Genomic DNA, 9,771 nt, shown 5'->3' with positions numbered 1-9,771 from the left:
GAACTGAATCTTTTTTGCATGAAGAAGACGAAAAAAAACATCCACAATGTGGCGCCGTTCCAAATTAAATAGAAGGTGATATGTACACTTTGGGGGGGGGGGGGTATGTGTGTAATCTTGGACCGGTTTGATATACATACAGGCACACGCACACATACAAATACAGACACCACGAATGCATCAGTCGACGAATATATACATTGCGTCTGTGAAGTTGGTCGGATGACACTAATGATTGATTATTATTAGTGCTCGCAATTGGGAGGTTACTCGACTCAAACCTTTATCGTTGCGGGATGGGATACAATGAAGCCGACAGCGCTTTAACTTTGGATGGACTCAACGCAGGAAGGAGGAATTTCCATCATTGGCTCGGGTTTGTAAGTAGGAAAAGTTTTTTTCGACAATTCGGTGTCAATTGCGGTGCTTAAAATACATTGAAAAAAAGTGATGTTTTAATAACACATCGATGTAGTTTTTCGCCCGTATTATGTATCTCAGAGTCCCCCATAGACCGTGATGAAGTATTTACAAAGCCACTCCAGCTTCCGTCAGCCAGTGCAGAGACCTATTGACAAGACCATATGTTCAGCCCTTTGTTTAATCCACCGCTGGATGAAGGCCGCCACTGACCGTTTCAGGTGTCGGTTTATAAAGGTCCCATGTTGTGGGTTTTTTTTATTTCCAAAAAAATATAAAAAAATTCACAACGCTCGTCAGCGCCGGTTGGTGATGGAGAGAGAAGCCTGCTTCAGATATCACTTGCCACTGATGTTCACCGTGGCTGGGAATCGAACTCAGATTTGCCGAATTCATAGAGCAGCGCGCTAACCACTGCGCCACCCCTCATTTATCAACGTCCAATCTACGGAGTGAAAGGATACAACTGTTGCCACCATAAGGGCCCCTTCGGCACACGTGTGAATATGCCGGTTCCAGGCACTTGTGTCCAAGCAGAATAGTATATCATTAATTTAAAACTTACATATGCGGGATGAACCATTTTTAATTATGCACTTACATATATACGTGATTATACCTACGGATCTTTTTTTCAATCCACTGCTGGATGAAGGTCTCCCCCACGCTGTGTCAGTTGCAAGGATTATTGTACCGCACGTTACTGCTACTATAGCCAGTCCGGATCGTTATAATATAACCAGCCACTGATGTTAACCGTGGCCTGGAATCGAAATTAGTTAACCGAGTTCATAGATATCCCCCCCCACCCCTCCCATTCATTAACCCGTATCGACCAGCGTGGTGAAGTATGGTCAAATAACGCACATGGCATTGGGGGGACTTTAGCAATTAATTTACGAAAAGAGTTGCAATAAAAAAAATGTTATAACGTGTCCCACTTCTTAACCCGCATATGACTATTTACACGCAATTACAGAGTATGACTATAATTTAACTAACCGTACGTTATCTTACTCTCCAGAATAACACGGTAACGACTACATTTCCTTTATACTCCTATCATCGGCCATTGTCAATCCACTGCTGGATGAAGCCCTCTCGAACTCGTCAGCCCTCTTACGACCGTGCCATTGCAACAATCGCAACCGAGCGCCTGCACGCGGACTCATTTGACCGCTCCATCTCTCTTCTCGCTGGACGTTCTCCAGATCTCGTTCCATCCCTGTCGACTGCCAATCCGTTATTGATCTTGACCATCGGCCATCGTCGCTTCTGGCTACGCGTCCTGTATTAAGAATATTCGTTATCGCCACAACCCCAGCATTGAGCGTGCGTGCGCAAATGAGCGGAACAGTGACGCTGCCTCGTGCCACGAACCCAGCGAAACGAGTTCGATTCCCAACCATTGCCAAACAGCGGTGGCGAGTGATATTTTGAACTGGCTAATTCTGAGTTCGACTCAGCCTTAGATGAGAAACCCTGCGTGGCGTGTTAAGCCGGCTGGGCATGAAACCCGGTCACATCTGTATCAAAATAACTGTAGAACTCATCCAATTCCTCTAGTAAAAATAAAGATGCTGATTCACACCACCACTCCTTCGTGATCCGTTCCGACCTTAACAGGTGCTCGCTAACAACACTTGCCCCCACACGTCGATGAAGAGGTTGCTATACGTCGGGGAATTTTTGCTCTTTGGGTTCCAAATAATACAGGCACGCATTGAAAACGGTCAACAAAAGGCTTCCTTGACATCGTGTTGAGCAGTATTTCATAGGCAATTGCATGCAATAATACACGCGTCTTATTTACCCCGCTACCGAGGTCGTTTGTGTGTGTGTGTTCTGTATTTTCCACAGCATTCTGCTGAAACATTATTCACCAACGTGACGTCACTTGTGTGCACACTCACAACGGCCGAAGGACAAGCGAGAGAAGCCCCCAGGGTGACTTAGTCACAAACCCATTCCGTAAATATGTTGACCAAATGTCTTGCGTGCAGTGGCTGTTTGATATTTAATTTTACAAATGTAATTCAGTACAACAAAATACAGGAGTGCGGTTTTTTATTTTTATTTTCGTACCTCACTTAAATAATCACGTGGATTCAACTTTGTAAATTTCACTTTTTTCAATTCAGAGAATTGCGAATGTGACACGTTAAATAGACTCTCGGATTTCATTTACGGATCTCCGCCACGGACAACTCCGGTTAAAACCATTCCCTGCCATCACATTTGTGTGAAACGTGGATAGCGTTGCAATTGTTGTGCCAACAAAACATCGGCCAGGCTTGGTGACTAACGCCTGCCATCTGGTGGAGGCTGATACGAACGCTGCCAAGAACTTTGACTCAATTGTGGCCCCATTCCCAATCACCAAATTCTGCCATCTATCGAGAAATGCTGAAGATTATTATAATTCTTTGGTTCTATTCGGTAAAGTCACGTAGGTAAAAATAAAATAACAAAAATCACGACGTTTCGGCCACAACACAAGTGGCCTTCATCAGGTGAAGTCACGAAAGCTTCAAATCTAGAATTATTATAATTATTTTGCTTTACGGAGCGCCTGATAATCATCAGACGCAATGTACAGTAAGACGCACCCCAAAACTGGGCGCCGTTTCAAGGGGCCGTCCATAAATGACGTCACGCGATTTTGAACGATTTTTGACCCCCCCCCCCTCGTCACACGGCGTCGCAAAAAGTCAGACCCCCCCCTCAAAAATGACGTCACAAAGCTCTGCCCCCCCCCCCAAGCCATATTTCCATTTTGAAAATAAAGCATGCTTCAAATCGCTTTAAACTATTGTCATTGCAGTGCGTATTTAATGTGGCGCTGCACTCTGATGTTGTAGGAGTGTTGTTATAACAATTAGTGTTTTATAACAATTCTAGATTTATTTAAAGTTACGCATTTTGATGTGACGTCATATTTCTCAACCCCCCCCCCCCTCGTCACACATCGTCACAAATGTCTCTCCCCCCCCCCCCTAGGTGCGTGACGTCATTTATGGACGGCCCCCAAGAAAGGGACCGTATACAAAAAAATCTGGTCCCACGTACACCTACAGGGTTTATAAGACTCACCCAGAAAAAATGGCTCACTGGGTCTTGATACTTTTTTTATTTAAAGAGGCTCCTGCTACATTGGGACGTATGGCTTTGCGTTAACTCCACACAGATGTATTCAGGAATCCATTGCTGTACTCTACCGCCATCTCATGGCCAACTTGCAGCGTAAGACCTATTGTAGTGACTACGCCACTGATAATTATGTACTCACTAAACCACTGATATAATGTAATTACTACGCCACTGATAATTATATAGTCCCCAAGCCACTGATAAAATGTAATTACTATGCCACTGATAATTATGTAGTCACTAAGCCACTGATATAATGTAATTACTACGCCACTGATAATTATGTAGTCACTAAGCCACTGATATAATGTAATTACTACGCGACTGATAATTATGTAGTCACTAAGCCACTGATATAATGTAATTAGTACGCCACTGATAATTATGTACTCACTAAGCCACTGATATAATGTAATTACTACGCCACTGATAATTATGTAGTCACTAAGCCACTGATATAATGTAGTTACTACGCCACTAATTATTATGTAGTCACTAAGCCATATAGTAACTAAGCCACCGATATAATGTAGTTACTCCGCCACTGAACAAAAAGAACTCCACTTTTTCCTAATTTTCTTGCTGTGGTTTTCACACCTGATGATGATTGCTTGTGTTGCAGTCGAAACGTCGTGGGAATTTTATTGTTTTATATTTTTATTATTTTATTGTTTCCCTTCTACGTGACTTTACCGAAAGAACCAAGAATATGATATAATGTAGTTACTACGCCACTGATACAATGTAGCTACTACGCCACTGCCAATGAGTAAAAGAAACACGATTGAATCATCGTTGCACTGCACAGCGGTCAAAGGTCCGAAACGCCCAAGCGCCCAGCAATAAACAGCACGACTAAAGTTGTACTGCATATCAGGAGCCGTCCATAAATGACGTCACGCACCTAGGGGGGAGGGGGGGGTCAGACATTTGTGACGATGTGTGACGAGGTGGGGGGGGTTTGAGAAATGTGACGTCGCGTCAAAATGCGCAACTTTAAATAAATATAGACAACGCGTTCTACTTAATTAAATAGACTTTGTAATGTTTTCTCCTAGAACATCAGAATGCAGCACCACATTCAATACGCACTACAATGACAATAATTTAGAGCGATTTGAAGCATGTTTTATTTTTTTAATGGAAATATGATTTGGGGGGGGGGGCAGAGCTTTGTGACGTCATATTTGAGGGGGGGTCTGACTTTTTGTGACGCCGTGTGACGAGGGGGGGGGGTAAAAAATCGTCCAAAATCGCGTGACGTCATTTATGGACGGCCCCTCAGATCATAATTTAATACTTTTATTGAATTGGACATTATGAGAGGAAGTTCCAATCATCCACATCAACACCGTGGTCATGCGTTTGTGTAGAAGGGGGACGTGTATGGATTTAGTTATAATGCATTGGTTATAATTAGTTTTTTTGATTTGAAGCTTTCGTGACTGCAAGGATTCATACTCTTTGTTTTTTTTCGGTAAAGTCACGTCGGTAAAATAAAATTTAAAATAAAAGAAGACGGAAGCTTGTGTTGCCTCCGAAACGTTGTGATTTAATTTAGTTGTTTTCTTTTATTTTTAATTTTATTTTACCTACGTGACTTTACCGAAAAAAACAAAGAGTATAATTAGTTTGTTGTGCCCTGTATTGGAATACGATAATGAGGTGAAGATGTAACCTCTGGTAAACCTCTAATTAACATAATTTATGAGCGCGTGACATCGGGCGATGTGGGGGCGGTTGCAAAACCTCACTACTAATTCACATAATTTATGCAAGCGTAACATCGGCCTATTGGGACCCTGGTATAACCTTGTGTTGATTATTAACATAATTAATGCAGGCGTGTCATCGTGCTCTGGGGGCCGCGAAAAAACTCACTGAAAATTTACATAATTTATGGAGCCGGCGGCGGCGGCAATGGCCTCAGCCAATGGTAAACCGCCGTGGCGACGACGTCACGACTGTTTACGTCGCTGGAATCGAAGAGGGCTGCTGCTTTAAATGTCCACGCTGAACTTCCAAGCACAGCGAATTTTTATTTGAGGTTTTTTTTGCCTTCTTCCTCCTCCGCCTTTCGGTATTTTTTGTGTGAAAACCGTCGGCTATTTCTGAAGAGAGTGCATCAGGTGCGTGGTGACATCCGCCAGCGTTTTAAACCGTTTCCCCCCCATTATTATTATTTCGTGACGATCGGCGCCGTTTGAATGAACGCGTTCTGTGTGAGGCCCAGGCCTCTCGCACTGTAGCCCACGCGACTTAAGCCTGTAAGCCAGTACTTTCTGAGGCAAAACTCACCAGAACCGTCGTGTGACACCGTTTAAAGAGCACCGACGCGGCTAATTAATATATTACGTTACCTCATGCAGTTGTGTTTTTTTATTATCTTCGAGTGACTTACACCAGTGTAAACTGCTATTGTGCCATAGGAATGTGGAGTTGCCACTCGCTGTTGGGCCTCACAGCTGGCACGCGCGCATTATTCAGATAACGTTAACACGTGTACGATTAAATACACACTTTATAATTAAAGCACTGATTTTTTTTTAAATGACTGCTGTGGAAAATGACGTCTGTCATGTTATCGCGGTTCTAGCTTTTGATGAATGCCGCAGAGGTGAAGGTGCAGACCCTGCAACTGCCTGCTCACGCCACCACGAGAGGAAACATCTCGAAAGCCCGACTAGGTGTTCCTCAAATCACTCCTGTATTGGCGTATAGCACAGAATATGCTCTTGGCCTTCATGGATGAGTGCTGTCCTGTCGTATGAACGTGGAATTTCCACAGCAGGAACACTGGCTGTTAGTGGACCAGTAGAGATTTAACAGCTGCGAGGCGTACGTTGTCCCTTTCAAAACGTATAAGATTGAATGTAAAATTACATCAAGCTGCCGAGTAACATTGATTAAATAGTTGACACCGCTGTGGCGAATTGTCTCTTGGAAATGCAGCAGAGGTTGCTGCCGTATTACTGAATAACCGTTATTGTGTCCTCTTGGTTATGCGATAGGAATGTGACATTCCGCTTGTTTGGCAGAAATTCGCTTTGTATTAATCGTAGTCACTTAATTATGGACAGGCCAAAATGACATGTCATGGGAATGTGTAATGTCCACCGCTGAGAACCGGACAGCCAACTAAAATGAGCACTGCTCCACACGTGTTTGAAGAGAATGAGTCACATTTATTTTGGTCCTGGGTTGTGATCTTAATTAAGAATCGGTTATAGGATTGAGGAATTTCCACCACTCGGAGTTGTCTTTGGGCGGCTACGATATAAACAGGCTTGTTTATGCGAGAAGAATTTTAATGTATTGCTTTTTCGACTTGATTGTGGCAATTTAACGCTTGGCTCTGCCATAGTATTGTGGGGTAAACTACTATGAGGCACTGGCTCTGAGTTACCACCAGAGATGGGAAATGCCCTAAATATTTTTTTACAAGGAGATTTTAATTGCTTGTGCTATTTCGGGCCAGACTTTCGATGTAGTTCCAGCCAAAGGGCCACATGTTCGAGAGTAGCGGTTCCCAACTCGTGGTCCTCGCGGTTACTTCATGGGGTCTGTGGAAAATAATAATAATATCACCAAGGAAATGTACAATTTCAAGCATGCGGTGGTCCTCAAAATGGTTGGAGGTTGAAAAGGGGGTCCGCACACTCGAGGAGATTGGGAACAGTTGGTGGAGAGCATGTCCTTCGTGGAGATGGAACCGCGTGTTCAGCGCTAAGTGGACTGTTATGTTGCAGGAACCTTGAGGGATTGTGATGGCTTGGCATGGAATTAATCCAACAGTGGATTGATGATGGCTGATAATAATGCCGTTCGTTTTTGTTTTGTTCTTTGACTTTGTTAGCCCTGCTAAAGGAATGTGGAATGTTTACAATTTGGGCAAACAAAAATGAGCAGTGGGGTAGTTTGAATTTAGTGACCTTTGCGAGTAAAGCTTGGTTTTCCAATACACTTCATACTGTATATTGCATAGTAATTTAAGGTTCCACTTGGCAGTATGCATTGCGGACTTTTGTATTAAGTAGCTTTATTTACGCCCCGTTAGAGCCATTTTCATTCAGTGAAATGCTTTTCCATCATCTACAAATACATTGGGGTATTCTAATTGATTTTACCAATCATTGTTGACATGGATTGTTGCATTGCAACACCGTTAGATATCGGAGATGTGTGGAGAGGCTTTACTCCGGCAGTGAATAGATCGTGGCTGATATGCGAGCCCTTTGAAAGGTCTCTCGTTTATTGTTATGAGATACTGTACTCTAGTCTGTTATTGTATCCTATAATTACGTTTATTGGGATTTTTTTTACCAATTCCTTTCATTTCATTGTCTCCAAATGTAGTCTGCAGTTACAGTTATTAATGTAATTTCAACCAACTTAAATTATGCCAACTATATTCAGGCATTGTATGTTGTCATACAAGACCTCTAAAGGTAACTGTTTATAGTAAAATGTATCTTAAAAGCTAAGATGTATAATGGAGATGTTTGAATGACATTGAATGTTTGCTGTTTTCCCCAATTATATTATGTTCTGTGTATAAAGAGCCATGAGGCACGTGATTTTTTAAAATTTTATTTCATGGATTTGTTTTTCAGGGTAAACCAACAAGGTAACATGATTACATTCAACTTGGATATGAAGGAACAAGACGTTATGACTCTTCAATAACAGCTCATAAGATCTGTGGCTATCACATGCAGTATGTTTAATAAAAGGAAAAAAACGACTGTCAACGTATTAAACGCATTTAGTATTGCCAATTAGAATACACAAATCAATTATGCTGTTTTGAATCAAGTCGGATGTATAACTAAAGTACATTGGTAAAGTTGCATTCAGGTGATCCAGTTGCCTTTGGGGTTTGATTAACATTAATGTACTGAATGTCACGTTTGAAGAATACCTTGAACTGTTTATCAAAGATCATAGCAAGCACAAGCAATGAGCTCAGAGAGAGATTTTCTTTTGTTAATTTTAACCCTGCCACATTTCCCCGAAGTTCTGAGTCTGTGAATAGGACGTCAGTAACGGGCATGCCTGTGAGTGCACCAGAAAAACGGGTTAAGAATGGTAATAACGATGATGACCGTAAAGGCAATGGGAGTAGAAATGGTAGCTCAAAACCAGTGGAATCATCCATTCATGATGTCCGTGACGATAGTAGTCCTAAGGGAAATATGTTTAGCGTGCCATATTTTGGCGTTGACCTTGGTGAGGCCAGCAAGCACATTTCAAAGCATGTTGATCAGCACTTCTGGGAAAATGAAGCTACCCCGTCAGAAGCCGGGCAACGGGCGTTAGAATCAAGTCAACCGTCACCTGAGAAGCAACCTGTTGAGTTGGTTTCGGTGCAGGTGAAGAGTGGTGTCGAGGAACCGGTGCAGGAAAAGCCGGCGAGTGCTCGAGGTCAATCTCCGAAGAAAAAGGCGTTCTCAGACCACATCCGACACCCCGTCAATTTGGTGGGCGGCTACGTCACGGGGCTGGCGAGCAAACTCCGTGAGCCACGGCTTGTGAAATCCTCTAAGATGGGAGAGAAGGATGCAGCTGATTTCTCGTCAGAGAAAGAGGCAGGGCCTCCAGATAATCCTGGCAAAGCTCTGTCTAAATCGGAGGAGAAAATGTTGAAGCTGCAGCTTCAAAGAGAGAAGGTAACTTTTGCATGGTCTAAGCTCCTGACCATTTGTACTTTTATTTCTCATTTGTGACACTCTGCACACAAACACTCCTCACTGTGAACACCTTGAATATTAGTTTAACTTATCCAGTTGCAGTTTATATTGCCAAATACTTTAATGTACGTCACCTTCACAAAAACAGATTTAACCAATTTAGTCATAACCAAAGCTAGTGTTGTATGATTATACCATTAATATAATGTCACTTTTATGGAAGTGGCTGTAAATTATGAAGCTATAATTGATCACTACATTGACTGCATAGAAACGACAGATAATGACGCCGGCTGGAACTTTTCACACTTGACAGTGAAAATGACCTTACCCTTTGGTTCTATTCGGTAAAGTCATGTAGGTAAAAAATAAAACAACAAAAATCACGACGTTTCGGCCACAACACAAGCGGCCTTCATCAGACCACATCCGAGACAGCCTGGTCCCTTCACCTGATGAAGGCCGCTTGTGTTGTGGCCGAAACGTCGTGATTTTTGTTGTTTTATTTTTT

At 42.6% G+C, this 9,771-nt stretch overlaps 1 protein-coding gene across 2 annotated transcripts in view; it reads left to right on the top strand.

The window, feature by feature from the left end:
* Window positions 1-5,512: 5,512 nt before the first annotated feature.
* Window positions 5,513-9,771, top strand: part of PNPLA8 (patatin like domain 8, phospholipase A2) — a 31,174-nt gene continuing 26,915 nt past the window's right edge. Inside the window, exons 1-2 of one of the 2 annotated variants that reach the window (XM_032969840.2) lie at window positions 5,513-5,699; window positions 8,184-9,239. In XM_032969840.2, coding sequence (XP_032825731.2) covers window positions 8,472-9,239 — 768 coding nt within the window. In that variant the 5' untranslated portion in view covers window positions 5,513-5,699; window positions 8,184-8,471. Of the gene's footprint in view, window positions 5,700-5,725; window positions 6,258-8,183; window positions 9,240-9,771 lie in introns of those variants that run through there. The other variant, XM_032969841.2, reaches the window with a different exon arrangement.

This window comes from Petromyzon marinus, chromosome 42 (assembly GCF_048934315.1).
Source record: "Petromyzon marinus isolate PM22_M1 ecotype Great Lakes invasive population chromosome 42, UKy_Petmar_22M1.pri1.0, whole genome shotgun sequence".
NCBI classification, from domain to species: domain Eukaryota; kingdom Metazoa; phylum Chordata; class Hyperoartia; order Petromyzontiformes; family Petromyzontidae; genus Petromyzon; species Petromyzon marinus.
This window is presented reverse-complemented; position numbering and strand designations above follow the sequence as displayed.